Here is a 19,672-nt window from a genome sequence, read left to right on the forward strand (position 1 = left end):
GTTCACCTTGTAAAAAGGCAGCTTCCTCCCGGGGCGGGCCACGGTACCAGGCGTGTGCGAGCAGGCTGAGCTCAGAGAGGAAGCGGGGATCCTACTTGCTACAGCGAGTGTGCTCAAGATCTTTTGTTATTGCAATTATTACTAAGTTGAAAGTCACTGGATCTAAGAACTGGGAAGACTTTTGGACCATCTTAGCAATACACGAGTTATCACAAGCCTGAGTTATATATCAGGAGCTCACCACGTGCAGATACTGCACCGAACGCCTACCTTGCATAACAACCCATGAGATGGATAAATTATTATCCCATTTCATGGATGACGGTATTGAGACTCAGAAGGGGTAAGTAGGTGGTTTGGAATTTGAATTAAAATCTGTTGAACCCAAAGACTATGAGCATAATTTCTCCATGACATTGTTCCTCTGTCTTACAGTTCAGCCTCTTATTCACACCCAAAGCCCAGCTCAAATGTCACCTCCTCCAGGAAGCACACCCTGTCTGCTAGATTGGATTGAATGCTTCCTCTCTCAGAGCAGTGATCACACCGAGATGCTTTCTCCGCCAGACGGAGAGCCCCTTGAGGCCAGGGACTGTGTGTGGCCTTCTCTGTTGGTCCTCAAGCCCAGACCAGGCAACTCCCTCTGGAAAGGTCTGTGATGCCGACTCAGAAGGATCAATGAAGCTTTTTGTTCTAGAGGAAAGGAAACTGAGGTCTAAGGGGAAGAACAGTGAGCTGCACAGTGTGGTGATCAGAGTCTTAGATTCCATGGTCAGCGTGGCATGGATTGCAGTTCACACGCTGCCAAATTTTATTCTACTTTATTTTGAGACAGGGTCTGGCTCTGTCGGCCAGCCTGGAATGCAGTGGTTTGATCTTGGCTCACTGCAGCCTCGACCTGCTGGGCTCAAGCAATCTTCCCATCTCAGCCTCCCAAGTAGCTAGACCACGGACGTGTGCTACTGTGCCGGATAATTTTTTGATTTTTTTATAGAGACAGGATTTCCATATTTTGTTCAGGCTGGTCTTAAACCCCTGGACTTAAGCAATCCTCCCGCTTTGGCCTCCCAAATTGCTGGGATTACAGAAGCGAGCCGCCCGCTGTGTTTTAGACTCGCTGTCATGGACAACCTACCTGAGCTGTCTGAGCCTTCACTTTCCAATGCACATCGTTAGGGTGCAGGCAGTGCTGTTATCTCAGGGTGACCGTGAGTGTGGAACCAGAAATCAAGCCTTTCAGGCCCTTAGCATGGTATCTGGTGAACACTCAGAGTTCCACAAATGATTGTTTTTATTGACATGAAAAAAACAAACCAGACTTCATTGCCACACAGACTAGGGACAAAACAGACTTATCTCCTGGTTTTATCTACAAAAAGCCTGTACCAGTGTGCCCCAAGAGTCATTTGTTCACTTTTAAAACTTGTGGCAAGATAAAATAAAATTTCCCATGTAAACACTTAAAAACATATTTTATTGTGGCAAAATACACATAACATAAAATTCAGCATCAGAATCTTTTTTTTTTTTTTTTTTTTTTTTGAGACAGAGTCTCCCTCTGTCACCAGGCTGGAGTGCAGTGGTGCGATCTCAGCTCACTGCAGTCTCCGTCTCCAGGGTTCAAATCCTGCCTCAGCCTCCCGAGTAGCTGGGATTACAGGTGCGTGCCACAACATGCAACTAATTTGTTTGTGTTTTTAGTAGAGACAGGATTTCACCATGTTGGCCAGGATGTTCTTGATCTCCTGATCTCGTGATCTGCTCGCCTTGGCCTGCCAAAGTGCTGGGATTACAGGCTGGAGGCACCGCACCTGGCCGGAATCATTTTAAGTATGGAATTTAGTGGTGTGAAGATTCCACTCACATTCTCGTGCAGCCACCACCCCCTTCCACCTCCAGAGCTCTCTCACCTCCCAAACTGAAGCTCTGTCCTCATTGAGCAATCCCTCCCCACCCCCTGCCCCCTAGTCCCTGGCGCCCACCATTCTACTTTCTGTGTCTGCATCTGAGGATTCCAGGGTGTTCACGTGAGTGGAATCATGCCGTATTTGTCCTTCTGTGACTGGCTTATCTCACCAAGCATGGTGTTTCAAGGGTCAGCCACACAGTGGCACGTGTCCATATGTCCTTCCTGTTCACTGCATGCTTAGGCCGTGCCTTGTTTATTCACTCACCTGTCAATGGACAGCTGTGTTGCTTTTAGGATGTGACTTTGTGAATCTTCGGGGATTGATCAGCTGACTATGGAGGAAATTCATGAAAAGTTCTTGACAAGTGACTCCGGTGAATCAACAAGTCCCGCTGAACACCGCGCTGTATCCTGGCACAGGTGAGTTAGATCTGCACTGTGTACATGGAGACACAGCGCAGGCGCCTGGGTGCACAGTCCATCTGCGTGCCTGTCCCAGATGTGCATATGTACATGTGTGCGATGGACCCAGGGGTCTGCGCGGGTGGACACGGGCTGGATGGAAGGTGGGCTAGACAGCTGCCGGGGCGCCAACACTACTGGAAGTGAAGCATCCAGACCACTGCCTTGGTTAACACGCTTTTTGGGAAGACGTGGAAGATGTCTGATGAGGACAGTCGGGGCCCTACAGTGGCCTTTCTGGAAACAGCCAGACGGAACACGTGTCAGGCCGCAGAGTCTGTGTACAGTCTCTGCCAATATTCTTCTCTTCTTCCTCCCTTCCTCCTCCCCTTCTGCCCCCACCTTCTGCCTCCTCTTTCTCTGCCCCCACCTCCTCCTCCTTCTTTTAACAACCCCTTAAACATCTAGAAACCAGTCTTATCTTCCAGGCCATATAAAAACAGGCTGCGAGTTGGATGTGGTCTGCATCTGCCCTGGAGAAATGTTTGGCCTGGGAATCCCTTCTGAGGAGGATGAGGTCTGTTCTGTACATGTAACACTGGAGTCTGTTACATGTATGTACTATGATGTATTTAACACGAGGATAAGTAACATTGAAAGGACAATAACTGAATATTTTTTAGAATCAATGAAAGCCATAAAGAATCACACTGTGGGCCGGGCACGGTGGCTCATGCCTGTAATCCCAGCACTGTGGGAGGCCGAGGTGGGCGGATCACGATTGGCCAACATGGTGAAACCCCGTCTCTACTAAAAAATACAAAAATTAGCTGGGCATGGTGGCTCGTGCCTGTAATCCCAGCTACTTGGGAGGATAAGGTAGGAGAATTGCTTGGACCAGGACCTGGGAGGTGGAGGTTGTAGTGAGCCAAGATCACACCACTGCACTCCAGCCTGGGCTACAGTGCAAGACTCCATCTCAAAAAAAAAAAAAAAAAAAAAAAATTATGACAAAGCTGAAACACCAAAGACAGAGAATCTTTTTTTTTTTCTTTTTTTAAGACAGGGTGTCGCTCTGTTGCCGAGGCTGGAGTGCAGTGATGTGATCACAGCTCACTGTATCCTCTGCCTCCTGCCTCCTGGGCTCAAGTGATCCTCCCACCTCAGCCTCCCTAGTAGCTGGGACTCAACTTCATGCCTAAGTTTTTGAATCTCTTTGTAGAGACGAGGTCTCCCTATTTTGTCCAGACTGCTCTCCGTCTCCTGGGCTTAGGTGATCCTCCCGCCTCAGCCTCCAAAAGTGCTGGGATTATAGGCGTGAGCCACTGTGCCAGACTAATGAGAGAACTGTAGAAGCCACTAGAGAGAAAGGCCATTTGCCTCCAAGGCTGACGGTTATACGGGCATGCTTCTGTCCCCACCACCGTGGAACCCACCGGCAGAACCGATGCCAGGTGATGGACATCAGAACCGAGCCTTCCTGTGGAGTATTTTAGATATTTCATTATGAGAACGCAGCAGTGTGACAGCCGGGTGATAGAATCATAGTTTAACTACATTTTCTATTTGCTATGTGCTTGAAATATTTCATGATCTTAAAATGTTCCTATCTGAAATATAAACAAGGTAAAAAGCGGTTAAACCGTGGGTTCTAAGAGCTGCACAATTCCTAATGCTCTGAAGCGTCTCAGGTGTGCATCCTCGTGGGTGTGTCCCGTGCCGCAGATGCTGCCTGTGGGGTGTGACGTCCCCCATCGCCCCACGCAGCTGACTGCATCTTACCGCAAGTGCCGGTAGCTCTTTGCCTAAGCCCTACCCTCTGTGCTCACCCAGGGCCTGCTGGAGGGGCTGGGCTGGCCAGGGATGACGGAGTGGAAGAGGAATACCCAGCTCCCTTTCCCTTCGGCAGGTGAGGCTGCCGTATGTCCCACACACCACCGCGGGGGCTGCAGAGGGTGGCGCCTAGGCACCCACCTGGGCATCCTGAAGAAGGCACACACTCTCCTTTCCCTCCCTGTCTCTCTTCCCCGCTCTCCCACCAGGGCTCGCAGGGATCACCTCTCAATAAACCACTCACACATGAATCCTTGATACAGGCCCGGCTTGGGGTCCCGGCCATAGATGGCATGTGTACGAATGCCCACACGTGTGTGCCCACACACCTGTGCCCGGCCCTCAGCTCCTCCAGGTCTTCTTTCCCAGGACTCTAAAACCTGGCATTTATTCTGCACACCTGTCCCCCACAACAAGACAATCATTATTGTAAAGCAGACGGAGGAGGAGGGTCCCCATTGGTGATATAACCTGCAGGGAAAGTCGGCAGGCAGGAGGGAAGATGGTCAAGGGCTGAGAAGAATGCAGGGGGCCTGGTCAAGGGTGGAGGGGCTCTCCTTCCACGGGGACCTGAATGCAGAGGGGACTGGTCACAGGGAAGGTGGCCATCCCGGGGGAGCCTGGTTGTGGGGCAGGGCATTTCGGGGGGCCTGGTTGCAGGGAGGGGCCCTCGCAAGGAGGCTTGGTTGCATCAGAGGTCAGGGGGAGTCCTGGTTGCAGGGAGGGGGCTGTCGCAGAGTTCCTGGTTGCAGAGGTGCTGGCCACAGCAGGTCGTGGTCACAGGGGTCCTGATCGCAGGGGGGCCTGGTCCTGGAATGGCAGAAGGAAGCCAGGCATGTGGAGAAGGAGCCGGACATGTTGAGGGCCCAGCCTCGCTGGGGATGCACGAATCCTGGGCACTGACCGTGGAGGGGACTGTAAATTTCACCAGCCCACTAAGCTGAGCCGAGGAATAAATTTACCCAAAGTGTCTCGAGCCCCTCACTGTCTCTGGTGCTCCAGTGGGCCTGAGGCAGGGTGAGGAAAGCTGCATTCAGAGGTGGGGGTGGGGAGGGCACACAGAAGGAGCATTCCTCGGTCTCTGAGTCAGCATCCGAGCGGGCTGAACTGGAGGGAAGGTGGGGTCACAGCACAGACGCAGAGAGAAGCGTATGAAAGACGCCGTACTCCTTGGTAACCTCGCAATCACGTTTCAGATCACAAACTCTCTAAAAGCAGGTTTTGTTTCATTTCAGTGAATGTGAAAATACATGAAGGGCCTTGCCGGCCACCCGTGCCTAGAGTCACTTCCTGAGCCTTTCACATTGCCAGGTGCTGGCACAGAGCCCAGCCTTGCAGGCAGCAAGAAGGCCCTGTGGGGCACATTCTCTCTGCACGTGTGTGGCGGAAACCTGCCACGCCTACACGCTGCCACCCAGAGACTCAGATGGAGCCAATCAAACATGAAGAACGGTGTCCCCGTGCTCTTGCGTAAGGCCAGGAGCCCCCAGGAATGCCATCAGCCAGGAGAGAGGGCAGGAGCAGAACGGGTCTGTTTGGAAAGGGTTTCTTTCTCTCCTGAAGCAGGAGTGGGGACAGCAGCTCTGCAGTGCCGGCTGTGGCTGGGCCCTCAGACATGTCCACGTCCATCACACCCAGAAGGCCACGCCATTCACATTCAGGGTCAAGCATGCTGTACCTCTGCCCTACAATCTGCTCAGCAATGGCAGGAAGGGGTCTCGGAGAACAACAGGAACTCACACACACACTGCGCTTGGGAGTGCAAGTTAGCGAAACCACTTTGAAAAGTTTGCATTTCTACTGAAACTGAGTATATGTATACTATATGACCCAGCAGCTTCAGTCCTAGGAATACGCCCCACAGAGATGCTTGGACAAGTCACAAGACACATGTATGAGATGTTACGTCATGATGCGCCACACTCCCAAGTTAGAAACACCCCAAGTGGCCATCAGCGGGAGACTTGGTAAAGGAATTGCCATATGTTCCCAGAGCAGATACCATACAGTGGTGGATATTGGTAGCCTTCAGCTGCACACATCAACGTGGAAGAATCTCACCAACGTAATGTTGAGCAGAAGCCAGATACAAGTGAGCACATCTGTGTAATTTCATGTGAAAAATGCAGCCAGCGTGCAGCTGTGCTTAGCAATTCATGCTTCGGTGGTCAATCTGTAAAGGGAAGGAGGCAGTTACCTCGAGGCAGAACGCCAGTGACCTTTGCGGGGAGCGGGCTGCTGATGGGCTGGGCTGGAGGGAGGCTCTGGGGAGTCGGGACTCGGGTGCTGGCCGTGTGGGGCTTGCTTTTTGAAAGTGCACTGACTGTTAGGTTTGTGGCACATTTTTATATGTACCACACTTGACAGTAAAAATGATTGAAAAAATAAAAGTGTTTCAAGCATGTCTGTCAGCTCTCAGAAAGGCCACCCATGTGTGCCGTGCCCATGCATGCATGAACTCATGTGAGCTGTGAGTGTTCATACTCACATGTGCTGTGCCACGCACACGTGCATCTGTGTGAAAATTCATGTGAGCTGGAAGTGTACACACTTATGTGTGCGATGCCATGCACATGTATCTGAGTGCGTGTACTTGTGAGCTGTGTTTGCACACCCACATGTGCTATGCCATGCGCACATGCATCCGAATGCACACATACATGTGAGCTGTGAGTGCACACACTCGTGTGCTGTGCATATTCTTCCAGCGTTTGCCTTGTCTGGGTTTGAAGGGCCAGGTTTGCTTGTCTGGGAGGATTTGCAGAGAAACCTAACAGTCCAATGCGCTGTCACAAAGCAAACCCCAGATGACCAACACCCAAGTCCTGACTCCCCAGAGCCTCCCTTCAGCCCAGCCCATCAGCAGGCCTGTCCCCACAAAGGGCACTGATCCCTGCCTCTTGAGGTGATCACCTCCTTCCCTGGCATTTTCGGGCAGACACAGGAGATCGAGAAGGTATCTGAGCTGAGATGTCAGAGCCTGTCACCTTCAAGGTAGGAACAGTTGTCAAAGGAGAATGGCGGGTTAGGGTTAGGGAGTGTTTTGCAGATGGCCAACCTGTGACCTCTCCTCTGGACCCCAGAAGGCAGCGGGAACTCTCTGGGGACAGGAAGGTGAGTGCGGATTGTGGCCACTGATGAAACATCAGAGGAGAGGACTTGGGCAGCTCGGGGAGAGGACAGCTCTCAGTTGGTGAGAGGCGAGATAAGGGATCGTCTCCTCTAAGGAGCCATGGAGGGCGGCCCCAGAGCCCAGGGAGCAGGGGTCCCTTCTTCCGAAGTGAGAGGAAGGAGTAGGACAGAGGCAGGGACTGGCGAGGTGAGGAGGAGAGGGGATTTCCCCTTAGAGGCTCTCCCGCTTGGGGTGTCCCTGGGGCCTAGAGAGGTCCTGGGAGAGGGCTCCGTGGTGGCTGCGTGGGTGCAGGGCAGCACACAGCCTGCTTCTTCGGGGGGGATTTCTACAGAGTGAAGATTGCCCCTCCACTTTCAGAGAGGATGCTGGGCCTTAGAGAATCATAGCTCTGAGGAGAGGGGGCCCTTTTCCTCCCACCCCCACCTCTTCTCCCTGCATCTTCCCATCCCTGGCATCCTGGCATTCCTGGGTACTGGATTTTGGGGTTTGCTTGGAATGGCATGGCAGACTGGGCCCCAGGATTACAGAGCTGAGATGAACTTTCCAGCCCACGGTTCCCACTTGAACTAAGACTCATTCGCTGAGCACCTGCTCAGCTCTTGGCTCTGGGGTTGGCTCTGGGGACATGGCTGGGATTTAAGCCAAGTTCCTGAGCTCCTGAAGCCAATGTTTCTGTGGGGTGGGGAGCAGGAGCAGTCAACATCCAGAGGAACAAGGAAATAAGCCAGAAACTGGAGACCACAGGGCTCTAAAGGGTCCCCAGGCCCTCAGCGTGGGCAGGGTGGGGCTTCCTGGAGGGGGTGAATTTGGAGGCCAGCTTGAAGAGCCAGGGCAGTTCCTGCAGATGCCATAACAAATGATCATAAACCTCGCAACCAGCACAGCACGGACTTCTCTCTCAGTGCTGGAAGCCAGCGTCTACAGTCAGTCTGTCTGGGCTCAAGTTAAAAAGCCAGCCGGCAGGCTCCTTCTGGGGACTCTGAAGGGACCATCTCCTTGCCTTCCAGCTTCTGGAAGTCCTCTGCATTCTCAGCTCCTCCCCACAGCGCCCCCACCTCTTGCTCCATCATCCCATTTTCTACCTTCTGCTGACCCTTTCTGGGTCCCCCTTATAAGGACCCTTGTGTCACATCAGGCTCACCCTACAGTCAGGATCCTGTCCCCACTTTAGGGTCTTTGCCTAGATCACATGCACTAAGTCCCTTTTGCCATATGAGACATTCTGGGGCTCCGAGGTTACCACATGGATGCCTTTGGGGGCCATTCTTCCGCCCATCATAGAGGGAATGGTCGGTAGGAATGCAGCAGGCATGGGTGACAGCCCCGGACACTCCTCTACTCCTTCAGCCCTGACCCAGTTCTGACATTTCCACCTGTGCTCATCTGTTCTGAGCCCACCTGCCCCGGAGGGAGCAGGCAGGGACTCTGGAAGGAAGATGCACGACCCACGGGTCAGCTGTGGGAGGCAGGGGCCACCCTCCTGGAGGCACTGGCTGGGCCCGGGGCCAGGGCAGCAGAGGTCTGTCCTTCAGCAGCTGCACCATGGCTGCCTGAGGGAACAGATGGGAGCCCAGCATTGGTTACTTGGAGGCCACTCACTGGCTCACATGTGACCTGGAGCAGGTCCTTGCCCTCTCCAGGCCTCAGTTTCTGCCTCTGTCACGTGAGGTGTTGGGACACGGGGACCTGTGCCTGTGGGATTCCAGGTGTCCACTGAGGACCCAGCCTGGGGCAGGGCGCTCCTCCTGGTGGGCGCTGGCCTGTGAGCACCCTGTTTACATCTTCACGGGACACGCGGAGGGGTGGGCGGCGGCCCAGCAGCTGGGGCTGCACAGGAGCCCGAGGGTTGCACAATGGCGGGGCTGCAGCTGCTGGGCTCTGCAAAGGTTGTTTTTCACCGAAGGCAGCTGGAGGGGCAGCCAGGGAAGTGGCTCCGCCCAGAGGGAGCAGTCAGGTCTCGGAGGCTGGGAGGACAGAGGTCTCAACCTCCCACTATGACAGGGACAGCTGGGGTGGGCGAGAGGGCGACCCCCATCAGGGGAGGGCTGCCTGAGTGCCACTGTCCCTCTTCCTCGGGAGGTGGCAGCCACAGGCCTCCTAGAGGCCGACGCCCAGAGCTGAAGGTCCCCACAGAGGTCAGCTGGAGGGCGTCAGAACTGGGCTCACAGCCTGGGCCGGCTCACTCCCAAGCTCAGAGCCTCATCCCACCTCCCTGCTTTACAGATGGGAATCCGGAGGCCATGGTCATTCGGTGCCAGGGGCAGGGAGCAGGAGGGTGGTGGGAAGCAACGTCTCGGGGCACAGTCGGGGCTGGAGTGTGAGCAGGACCCTTCTCACGGTGTTTAATCCAGTGCTCAGCCAGTGCGTCTCCAATGGAACCCACACTGTTAAGAAAACATCATCTCCGTTTGACAGGTGGAGAAACCGAAGCTCAGAGGGTCATCTGAGCTCAGCCTCCTGACCCCACAGCCCCGCCATGCTCCTCAGGCCCCCACACAGGATCTCGGGGCTGGACAGGAGGCCTCCAAAGCCAGGCTTCGAGGTGACCGCGACCCAGACAGAGCCAGGAAAGCGCAGCCCACCTGAGAGTGAGCTGGTGGGGTTGTGATGTGTGGCATTTGTGGGCAGATGCAGGAGTGGAGAAGGTGGTCTGAGCTGAGGTGTCAGGGCTTGTCCCCCACAAGGTGGGAACAGTTATCGGGAGAAGTGGCTTCATGTGGTGGGCATCGATGCAGGGACAGTGTCAACAGGCAGAATCCCTAGACCCAGTTCCCCCCGAGCCCCCAGAACCCCAGAAATCACTAGTGAGCCCGAACCTTCAGATTTGGGAGAGTCCCGGGAATGGGACCATGGCTTCCCTGGTGACCCTCGACGCTTCCTCAAGTGCTTACCTCTCTGATAATTGGTCAGGTCACGGCTCTCCAAGCCCCTCAACACCCCGTAGACCACTGTGTGTGTGGAGAGCCCAGGCTGCAGGCGGGAGTGAGAGCAGGGCCTGGAGGGTGGACATGGCTGCCTGAGGCTGGCGGGTGGACGGAAGCCTAGACGGGGCAGGAGTGGCTTGGGGCTTGGTGGGATGAACTTGCCCCACCCCCTGCTCCACCCAGAGTGGCTTGGGGCTTGGCGGGGGTGGCCCACTCTGGGTGGAGCAGAGGGTGGGGGCACGTTCACGACTCCCCGTGCTCTGCTTCCAGCCACTGGGGGTTGTGTCCCTGGACCTCCTGCTCATTGAAATCACTCTCTGCCTCAGTTTCCCCATTGCAGGGAGAGTGAAATAGCACAAGGAAAGACTTTGTCATGTGACTGGACACACACAGTGGGGCTTAGTGGGAGCTCCCCGTAAGCCAGGTGGCTTCCCAAGGCTGCACCTGCCACCTTGTGTCCGGGGGCAACCAGGAGGTCAGCAGAGCTAGCCTTCCTGCCGTACAGAGGCAGAGGCCAGGGACGGAGGGGACATCTCTTGCCCAAGACCACGGAGCTGGAAGTAAGAGGTGGAGCCAGGGCTTGCCCCGGCTGCTGGACTCGGAGCCAGCCCTCTGCAGCGCCACACGACCCCGAGACCTGGTGTGCCCCAATGCTCAGCTGTCGCGGAAACCCTCTAAAGGCGCGGGTCTTTGCAGGGATGCCCAGTCATGTGTTAGATGTATCCCCAGGAAGAACCCTGGCCAGCGGTGTGGAGGCTGCCCCAGTGCCCCTGCCGGCTGAGAACCTTGTGCTTGTAAACTTTATTTTCCATACAGTAGAGAAACATACAGTACAAGCAACACTGGGAGTCGATTTTACAGCAAAGCTCACACATGCCCCTTGGACACACACGTTCCCTGGAGGAGCGGGTGATGCCCAGGAGCCCGCTCGCCTCCAGGTGACACTTCCATGCGAGCGGCTGCTGCAACCCAGAGCCGTGTGGGAAGGGGAAGCCGGCTCAGTCCTCACACCCTGCAGGTCCACGTCCACTGTCCTCTGCCGGGCGCCCCGCGGCCGCCTTGGGGAGGAGAAACTTCCCCAGGCAGCAGCCGACCTTCCACACGCTCCCTGTGGCCTCCTGCCCACCTGGGGAGGAGAACCTCGTGGCAGGGCAGGGCTCAGCTCCGCAGCCAGGGGACAGTCACTCAACACCTGCTCCAGGCTGGACCCCCCACCCCGAGGGGGTCAGACGTGGCCAGCTCTCCAGGGACCCCAGGCTGGCAGGCAGCAGCCCCAGCCCTATAGCTTGGTAAGTCCTGGGGCACAAGGAAGCCAGGGTCTCAGGTCAGGTGAGCGTTAGTCAGGGGGAAGAGGCTTGGCAGCCCGGACCTCCAGCAGGAGGTGGGGGAGCGGGGGTACTGCAGATGGGTGTCCACAGGCGCAGAGGCGGGAGGCTAGGAGAGGAGGGGACCTCTGGAGAAGGCCGTTCTGTGAATATCCCGAGAACCTGGAAGTGTCTTTCAGGAGCATCTGTAAGAGGGGACGTTGGGCTTCCCTCCCTGGCACTGGGATGTGGACCCCACACTCCCCAGGTGGCAATTCGGGCCCCTGGCCAAGCCCAGCCTCTGCTCTGCCCTGGACAGCCCGGAGGAGGCGGTTGCCCTGCTGAGGACCGACGGTGGTCCTTCGTCCTGATCTCGGGAGTGGTGTCCCCCGCTGTCCACAGGCTCTGGTGCTTGGCAGTGGAGGAATGCGCCCCTCACATGACCACTTCAGGTGCGATGCTGAAGAGGAGGTCGTCATTCCCCCGCCGGACCTCCAGCAGGAGAGGAGATTCGTTCAGGATGGCCTCCTGAAGCTCACTCGAGTCTACCAGAGGACGCCCGTTGACCTTGACGATGATGTCACCATCTTGGATGCCACCTCTGCCAACAGGAGAGACGGGGTCACCACGCACAGCCTCTCCAGGCACAGCCTCTCCAGTCCCGGCCTCCCCAGACACAGCCTCCCCATGCCTGGCCTCCCCAGGCACAGCCTCCCCAGGCACAGCCTCCCCAGTCACGGTCTTCCCAGGCCCGCCCTCCCCAGACATGGCCTCCCCAGGCACGGCCTCCCCAGTCATGGACTCCCCAGGCCCGGCCTCCCCAGGCACAGCCTCCGCAGGCACAGCCTCCCCAGGCCTGGCCCAGGGCGACGCGCAGTCGGGGTCAATGACAACATTTCCACAAAAGTCATTTCCGTGGGAAGGAACAGTGCCCTGGCCTCAAGGCTCTCACTCCAGAAGAAAACTAATATCACATGCAGGCAAACGACCTTTCAAACCCCTTCTCCCAAGCATCAGAAGGGTGGGTTCCAGCTCTGCTGCAGGCTTCCTAGCTGGGCCACACACTCTGTCCCTCTGAGCCTCAGTTTTCATGTCTACAGTCCTATGTGCAGATGTGCTTTGCAAATTGCAAAGGCCCAGGAGTAGGTTCTGCTGTTACTGCAGTGACGAAGACTTCTGCTGCGAGAGACAGAGCTCGCAGAGCCGGCCTCCCCTCTGCATGAGCCTTGTGGAGACCTCCCCACTGCTGGGAAGGAAGGTGATGGGACGGTGCTCAGCTGCGTGGGCACCAGCATCAGGACCCACACATGCGGGCTGCGTGACCCGGAAGAGTAACTCCTCTAAGCCTCAGTCCCCCGATCTGTAAAATGGGTGAGGCAGGAGCCTGCACCTCCCTGGCTGCAGTGAGGATGAACTGAGATGACGTGTGTGGAAAATTTCACACCATTTCAACCATTTCTACTGCAGGCCTGCTACGGGCAGGGCACGTGTGCCATCTGTGCTCATGGCAGAAGGTCACGCGGGGCCTCCCACCTTCAAGCCCAGCCTCTGCGGATGCACAGTACAGCTGGCCCTTGAACCGCACGTGTTTGAACTGCGTGGGTCCACTTATTCGTGGATTTTTCCCACTGCAGATGAAGACCTAGGTCGAGGAGGGAGGTGACTGGTTTGGAGCCCTTTGTGGGGATGGGTCAGCCACGCCAGCATGTGGTCGTGTCGCTGCACGCCTGCCTCAGCCTATGGTGTTGCCAGGCTTAACATTTCTCTAGTGCTGGAAGACTTCAAAGAAAACAATGCTTTATCTATTTAATCTTGACAAAGTTCCCCCAGGGGTAGAAATCCCAGCACTGTGGGAGGCCGAGGGAGGCAGATTGCCTGAGGTCAGGAGTTCAAGACCAGCGTGGCCAATGTGGTGAAACCCCGTTTCTACTAAAAAAAAAAAAAAATAGTCAGGCGTGGTGATACACCTGTAATCCCAGCTACTCAGGAAGCTGAGGCAGGATAATTGCTTGAACCCAGGAGGCAGAGGTTGCAGTGAGCTGAGATCGTGCCACTGCATTCCAGCCTGGGCAACAAAGTGAGACTCTGTCTCAAAAAAAAAAAACAACAGGCTGAATTATTTCCATTTTACAACGAGGAAGCCGAGTCCCAGAAAGACCCAGGCTGGCCCCCAGCTGGTGAAAGAGTCTGGCTTGGAGCAGGTTCTTAGCCCAACAGGGACTCTTTAGCCTCTGCTTCTCGAAGGAAATGACATTCTGGACCTCGGATGGACATGGTCAGGGCTCTAGGGACAGTTCAGGTCTCCAGCCTCTCCTGGCTTAGCGGACATGCTAGAATCCACCTGCCCCTTCCTGGTGACTTTACTGGGAAGCTCAAGGTCACATGAGGTCAGTGGGGCAGCCGCAGCCCAAAATCCAGGCCTGCCCCATGCCTCCATCGGTCTCTGTCTCCCTGTCTCCTCTGGCAGAGCCTACCTCTGAGAAGGTGAATTTGGCGCAACCTCTTGCACGTAAATTCCACGGCTGACCCCTGGGAAGTCCGGGTTGCTGGCCTTCAGCTCATCCACCAGGCTGGAAAGAGTTCACTGTCAAGGCCCCTCCTCGGCGCCTTTGCCCAGCTCCTTGGTATGAAGCTGCCCCTCCCGCCCTCCAGCACCAGGCCAGAAAAGGAGGCTCCTCTGGGCCCCACACTGTCTTGTCCCACCACTGGCCACTCTGTGTCCGCTACCAGACATGCTTCTCAAGAGAAAAGTGGTAGCAATGACTGGTTAGAAGTGTGAAGAGAGGAGAGTAGGTGGAAAGGTGGGAGGAGGGGCAGGAGGATGGATGGATGGATGGAAGAAGAAATGATGCTCAATGGGTGGACAGAAGGAGAAATGGACAGAGGCAATGCTGAGTCATGGAATGGACAGACAATGCTGAGTCATGGAACGGACAGACAATGCTGAGTCATGGAATGGACAGACAATGCTGAGTCATGGAACGGACAGACAATGCTGAGTCATGGAACGGACAGACAATGCTGAGTCATGGAATGGAAAGACAGAAGACCAAACAGCAGTGGGATGACAGATGGATAAAAGAGACAGACAAAGAAAACAAAAGATAAATTCGTGTACTGGTGTTGATTATAATGTTCTTCAAATGTCATTCCTAGATTAGCAGAGTTGGTGAAACAGGAGGAATGACAGCTGTAGGGACTCTATGGTTTGAGGAAATGATCACTTGAGTGTTTCTGAATTCTTCCCAGGTTCCCAATGCAGTGACCTGTCCCTTCTTCAAACCTTGAAGCTCAACTTTGCACTTCCAGCCTCCCTTCTACCCTGCCTCCCCTTTCTCTCCCCCAGCCCTTTCTTTCTTGCACTCATTCATTCAGCATTTTCAGGTGCCTGCTCCATGGTGGACCCGGTACTGGGGTAGGGTAGAGGGATGAGCAGGTCACAGTACTTGCTCCCAAGGAGGTGACACCGCGTAGGTGGCAGGGTGGGGTGGGGCGGGGCGTTCCCACAACAGGTGATTCTGACACAGCAGGATGAATTTAAGTCTGGAGAGGGAGGCCAGGGCTCTGTGTGCGATGAGGAGGCACCTTCTCCCACTTGAGTGTCCTGGGAATGCAGAACGGTGTTCTCCCACATTCGTGTACACCAAGAGCCTCAGAATGTGACCTTGTTTGGAAATAGGACCTTTACAGGGTCATTAGTGGAAGATCTTGAGATGAGACCTTCTTGATTTAGAGTGGCCCTAACTTCAATGATGTCTGTTTTCATAAGAAAAACGAGAGAGATGTGTACACAGATACTCAGAGAGAAGGTCAAATGAAGACAGAGGCAGAGACTGAAGCGAGGCAACCACAATCCAAGGATGCCTGGAGCCAGCAGAAGCTGGAAGGGGCAAGGAAGTATCTTTCCCTGGAGCCTCAGAGGCAGTGCAGCCCTGCCGACCCCTTGACTTCCGACCCCTGACTTGAGAACTGTGAGGGAACACATTTCTGCTGTCTTAAGCCACCAGGTTTGTAGTAATTTGTTACAGTAGCCATGGGGAAGAGATGGCGTCTGAATGGGGTCCTGAAAAAGCAGAAGGAATCTATCAGGCAAAGGGGGAAAGGCTCCAAGCAGAAGGGCTGGCTTGAGCAGCGGTCAGAAGCCTGAGTGCATTGGCCCATCTGGGCACCTGCAGGGAGCAGAGCACAGCTGGCCAGGGCCTGGAAGGAGGGCCATGGTGAGGGACGAGATGAAGGGGCAGCAGGGGACAGCACTCTTCAGACACCCACCTTGGTGTGATTGTCCGCATCCGTATGCCAATGAAGCGCTTCTTCCAGTCTGGAAATGAAACACAGCCAGACTCAGTTAGGACTGCTGTGGAAGCCACCACCCTCCCTCAGGGGACAGGCAGAGGAAAGAAACTCCCCTGCAAGACCAGGAAGCAGCAGCTGTCATTCTGCTCAAGCCACCTCAGTCCCCCCATGGTCAGGCAGAGCTGCCCTCTCCTGACCGCCATCACGGAGCTGAGGGGCATACTAGCTCAAATGTGGCTTACCCCAGGGTGGCTTCATGTCCACCCTATTCTGCATCCATCCACACCAGCACCAACATCTGCTGTCCTAGCTGAGCTCCAACCTAACCCCAGTGGCCAGTGGGGCTCTTCTTTCCAGCTTTTATACTGCTGGTCCCCCAGATTTTCCCTGCTTGGAACTGAACTCATTACCTCCTCTTGGCCTCCCCCAAAATAATATTTGCTGTTAATGTCCAGTGAGTACCAATCATATGCCAGGCCCTGTGGCTGGGGCACTGCACACACAACTCACTGAGACAGTGCCTCGGTCCCCTCAGCTGCTCCAGTCTATGACTTCACAGGTGTATCTCGCCCAGAAATAAACAAGAGTCAATAAATTCAGAATTTTCATTTTATATAAGAGTTCTGATCACAATTATAGATCAATAACAGGTATCTAGAAAATTTCCAAATACTTGGAAACTAAATAATACACACTAAATTACTCATCTTCAAATAAGTCAAAAGAGAAATTAGAAATTATGTTCAACCAAATAAAAATGAAGAAAAGTCTCAAATCAATAACCTCATTTTCCAACCTAAAAACTAGAAAAAGAAGACCAAACAAAACTCAGAGTAAGCAGAAGAAAAAAAAAGCTAAGAGTATGAATGAATAATCAAGCTGAGAGTGTGACTCACTAATAAAAGTAAGAGTGTGACTCAATAAAGCTGAATGTGAATCAATAATAAATCTGAGTGTGAATCAATAAAGCTGAGTCAATAATAAAGATGAGTGTGAATCAATAACGCTAAGTTTGGACCAATAATAAAGCTGAGAGTGTGAATCAATAATAAAGGTAAGAGTGTGACTCAATAAAGCTGAGTGTGAATCAATAACTCTGAGTGTGAATCAATAATAAAGGTAAGAGTGTGGCTCAGTAATAAAGCTGAGAATGTGACTCAATAATAATAAAGCTGAGAATGTGACTCAATAATAAAACTGAGTGTGAATCAATAAAGCTGAGTCAATAATAAATCTGAGTGTGAATCGATAATAAAGAGTGTGAATCTAGTAAGAGTTTGAATCCATAAAGCTGAGTGTGAATCAATAATAAAGATGAGTGTGATTCAATGAAATCAAGAGTATGAATCAATAAAACAAAAAATGTAAATTTAAAAAACACAATAGCGAAAATAAAAACTAAAAGCTGATTCTTCGAGATCAATAAAATTGATACAACTTTAGCAAGATTGATCATGAAAAGACAATTATTAATATCAAGAATTACATAGGTGACATCACTACAGATTCTACAGACATTAAAAGGATAATAAGAGAATATTATGAACAACTTGATGTAAATGAATTTGATCACTTAGACAAAAGGAGCAAATTTCTTGAAATTTCCAAACTACCAAAGCTCATCCAAGAAGAAACAGATAACCCAAATTGCACTATATCTATTAAAGAAATTGAATTTGGGTTAAAAATCTTCCTACAAAGAAAACTTCAAGCCCAAAAGATCTCACTGGAGAAGTCTACCAGATGTTTAAGGAAGAAAGAGTACTAATTCTATACAAACTCCTCCAGGAAACGGAAAACACATGGCTACTGCTAAACTTCATTATCTGGATGTCAAAACCAGAAAAGAAAACTAGACCAATATGCCTCATGAAAATAGATACAAAAATTCTTTAAAAAAATCAAATCCAACAATACATGTAAAAGGATAATACAGCCAGGCACGGTGGCTCACTCCTGTAATCCCAGCGCTTTGGGAGGCCTGGGCGGGCGGATCACCTGAGATCAGGAGTTTGAGACCAGCCTGGCCAATATGGTGAAACCCCATTTCTACTAAAAATACACAAATTAGTTGGGCATGGTGGTGGGCGCCTGTAATCCCAACTACACGGGAGGCTGAGGTAGGAGAATCACTTGAACCTGAGAGGTGGAGGTTGCATTGAGCTGAGATCGCACCAGTGCACCACTCCAGTGCCAGGCAAGAAAAAAAAAGCATTCAGATTGGAAAGGAGGAAGTAAAGCTGTCTTATTCACAGACTGCATAGCCATCTATGTAGTAAATGTGACGGAATCTACAAAAAAAAGTTTCCAGAAGCAGTAAGTGAGTTACTGAGCTTGCAAGATATCTTATGGTGAACATTCAAAAACTCATTTTAATTTGAATATTCTTTTAACCAACCACCAGAAACTGAAATTTAAAATAACACATCATTTATAATAACATCAAAATTAAGAAATACCTAGGAATAAACCTGATGAAAAATGCACAAAACCAGTACACTGAAAACTGTAAAACATTGCAGAGGGAAGTTAAAGAAGATATAAATAAAGGGGGAGGTGTTCTGTGTTCACAGGTCAGAAGAGTCACCATTGTTAAAATGCCAAATTTCCCCTAACTGATCTGTAAATTCAATGCGATCCCAATCAGATCATCAGCAGGCTTTATTTTTCTTTTTGTACAAATTGACAAGCTTCTTCTGAAATTCACATAGAAATGTAAAGGGTCTGAAGAGCCCATGCAACTTGGAGAAGGGAGAATGAAGTCAGGGGACTCACACCGCCTGCCTGCTGGGGCTACTGCGAAGCCACAGTGATCCAGCCGGTGCAACACTGGCATACAGACAGACAGCTGGAATGGCACATGGCCATTCTCTTTTTGACAAAGGTGTGAAGGCACTTCAGTAGAGAACAGTCTTTCAACAGATGGTGCTAGAACAATTGAATTTCTAGGGCAAAAACAAAACAAAAAAACCCAAACCTCGATCTATACTTTGCGTTATTTAAAAATATAATAATTCAAAATGCATCATAATCCTAAATCTGAAACCTGGAAAAGAAAAACTTCTATAAGAAATTGTAGGAGAAAAATCTTTCTGATCTTGGGTTAGCAAAGACTTCTTAGATACAACACCAAATGCGTGAAAAATTAAGAAAACAGACTTCATCAAAATTTGCAAAACTTCTGCTCTTTAAAGACACTGTTCAGAGGGCGAAAACACAAGCCACAGAGCGGGAGAAAATACTTGGAATTCGATGATCTGATAAAGGGCTCCTACCAAGAATGCAGAAGAACCCTCACGACCTACTAATAAGAACACAAATAACCTAACTGTTTTAAATGGACCAAATATTTAAACACACCAAAGATGAATGGCTGATGAATAAGGCATGTGGGAGATGGGGCCAAGCTGGCGGGGAGGCCTCCAGTGGGTCCTGGGAGGCTTTGGATTTGACCCTGAATCACCAGATGTGATCTGCCTTTCTCTGGCTGTGGGAGGGTCTGTGGGGGACGGGGCAGCGGCCAGAGGAGCCCGGAGAGGCAATGGTCCAGCGCAGCAGGTGCCCCAGCGCTGGACCCGGAGGTGGAGGTGCAGCGGCAAAAAGGCCCAGGGGTGGATGCGTCCTGAAGGCTGGGCCAGTGGACTCCCTGACAGTGGGTGAGAGGTGTAGGAAGTCCCTCGTCCTTGGAGAGATGAGGCTGATATAGCTGTGTGGGGACAGCAGGAGGGGCTGCAGGAGCAGGGGTCTGTCAGGTGCCCTGAGGGTGGGAGCTGCTGAGACATCGGTGGGGATGTCCCACAGGCAGCTGTCTGAGCCTGGAGTGGGAGGGGCCAGGCTGGGGCTGTAAATCCGGGGGGTCACTCTCCAGGTGGCT

General features: G+C 52.6%; 1 protein-coding gene across 1 annotated transcript in view; it reads right to left on the reverse strand.

The window, feature by feature from the left end:
- Window positions 1–10,988: 10,988 nt before the first annotated feature.
- HTRA3 (HtrA serine peptidase 3) overlaps window positions 10,989–19,672 on the reverse strand; it is a 36,344-nt gene continuing 27,660 nt past the window's right edge. The window contains exons 7-9 of the mRNA XM_021669505.2: window positions 15,775–15,823; window positions 13,980–14,075; window positions 10,989–12,106 (exon numbers count right to left, since the gene is read on the reverse strand). Coding sequence (XP_021525180.2) covers window positions 11,941–12,106; window positions 13,980–14,075; window positions 15,775–15,823 — 311 coding nt within the window. The 3' untranslated portion in view covers window positions 10,989–11,940. The remainder of the gene's footprint in view (window positions 12,107–13,979; window positions 14,076–15,774; window positions 15,824–19,672) is intronic.

Source organism: Aotus nancymaae, unplaced genomic scaffold (genome assembly GCF_030222135.1).
Source record: "Aotus nancymaae isolate 86718 unplaced genomic scaffold, 86718_ANA_hifiasm-v0.15.2.pri h1tg000006l, whole genome shotgun sequence".
NCBI lineage: Eukaryota > Metazoa > Chordata > Mammalia > Primates > Aotidae > Aotus > Aotus nancymaae.